General features: G+C 34.4%; 1 protein-coding gene across 1 annotated transcript in view; it reads right to left on the bottom strand.

Moving 5' to 3' along the window:
- Positions 1 to 1,998, bottom strand: part of F13A1 (coagulation factor XIII, A1 polypeptide) — a 302,545-nt gene that overhangs the window by 149,075 nt on the left and 151,472 nt on the right. Inside the window, exon 6 of the mRNA XM_006888734.1 lies at positions 468 to 642. Within this exon, the coding sequence (XP_006888796.1) occupies positions 468 to 642 (175 nt within the window). The remainder of the gene's footprint in view (positions 1 to 467; positions 643 to 1,998) is intronic.

Consider the following 1,998-nt stretch of genomic DNA (forward strand, 5'->3'; position numbering starts at 1 on the left):
AGATACATATATACACAAAATTTCTCAACAAAACACCCAATGCATAAATAGTCTTATTAATAAAATTTCCAAAAGGTAAAACCTAAATGTCTTTCCTTCTTGTTTATTATTTTAAGTTTACTATTTTAACAATTTTAAATGCAGGCAGTAACTGAAAAGAAAATGTCTTATCTTTCCTCCAACATTCTTATTTGGCCTCTGGGACTCCATGTTTCTTTGGGTGTGTATTGATGTATTAAATGGAAATAATCCATCATTCTTCTCTAACGATTTTGTAATCAAAAAGAAACTATGAACATGTTTGATCAAGTAAAATTTAATTATGCATTGACTCCATCCCAGAACACTCACTTATAAATTACCTAGAGGCAACAGGACTGATAAGTCTCTTTGCCATGTTTTAGATAAAATTTGTGAAATAAAATCTCCTTTGAAATAAAAAAGAATGCCTTCAATAAAATACTTACATGTGTTAAATACACCAGCAAAAACCCAGCACTGGCCATACCGGACTGGATTCTTGGAACTCTGATATTCCAATAGGATGTCAACGCTTCCAGTCCAGGCTGATGGAGGAACACCATAGGCATAGATATTGTCCCAGGATCCAACAATGACACCTTCATCATCTTTGGAATTAATCTATGTGAGGCCAGGAATTATAAAGGAAAGAAGATCATTTAGATAAGGACTCTGCAGATTGTGAATAGAAACTATTTATTAGTGGGCAAGCTAAGGCTTCCAGTATCTTCCACCTGTCCCGCATGGTGAAAAGAGTTAGACTTCTTGTGTAATTCACTACTTTTTGTCAGGAAAAATGAAGTAATGACAAAGTTGTTGTTGTTGTTGTTGATTGCCTTCGAGTTGAGCACGACTTATAGCAAACTTATGAACAAAAGGTCTGAAGCCTTTCTATAACTATCAATATTTGAGGAAATCAGATAACCAAGACCACGGTATATTATCACTTAATGATATATTATAATTCTTTGACCTGATCTGAATTTTGTAAAATCAGGTGAAATAGCACACAAGAAGAATCTTCTCCATATGACTGAGAGGAGATAATAAAATTAAAATAATTTGTGATAGAACAATGAGGAAAAGAGAAGGATTGCATATAAAAGAAGATTGCTTATGGGTCTTGTCTTTATGGAAAGATAATTCAAAACGGATGAGTGAGAAATCAATGCTTGATTTGAACTTATATGATGAATGTCAGACTTATGATGAGTTGAAATGTTAATAAATGGTGTCAGAGAAACCATAGAGTCAAGAGAGAGGTGTCCCAAGTGGAACTTTGTTTGAAAAAAAATTATTTATTTATGAATATTTAATTGAAAATTACTGAAGTTTTACTAAAATACATTTCATTTGCATAAAGGACTGGGGATATTATGGTTTAAATATGTAAAGACTTAATTAGAGAATCCAGTACTTATGAATACCTTATTATTATACATTCAAACTACAGCCACCTAGGAGCAGCATACCATAGAGACCTTGGATGTGTCAACAATAGAGCAAAGGCAGTGAAGGAAGAGTTTGGTAGCATCTTGTCATTTTTTTCTGGGGCACTGCTGAATATTTCATCTCTTGGTATACCTCTTATTATGTTTAGTTATAGCCAGAAGAATTCCTAGGTCAGTAGAAAATTTTTTAAAAAATCTCATGCCACACCAACAATTTCTATTTGTTGACATGAATATTATTTCCTATTACTACTCAAAGTGAGCCTATGGGCCAAAAATATTGGCATTCCCTATAAGATACAATGATCCCTCCTCAAACATACAAAATCAGAATCTGCATTTCAACAATATAGCTGCTAGTACACATTAGTTTGAGGAACATAGGCTTATGTTGTTCTTGTTGTTGTTATGTGCCGTCGAGTTGTTTCCGACTCATAGCAACCCTATGCACAACAGCCCTAAACCCTGCTCTGTCCTGCGCCAAACGCACAGCCTCAGACACACCCATCCCGATTACCCCAGTCAC

This window comes from Elephantulus edwardii, unplaced genomic scaffold, assembly GCF_000299155.1.
Source record: "Elephantulus edwardii isolate Elephantulus edwardi_28Jun2011 unplaced genomic scaffold, EleEdw1.0 scaffold00071, whole genome shotgun sequence".
In the NCBI taxonomy this organism is placed as follows: Eukaryota; Metazoa; Chordata; class Mammalia; order Macroscelidea; family Macroscelididae; genus Elephantulus; species Elephantulus edwardii.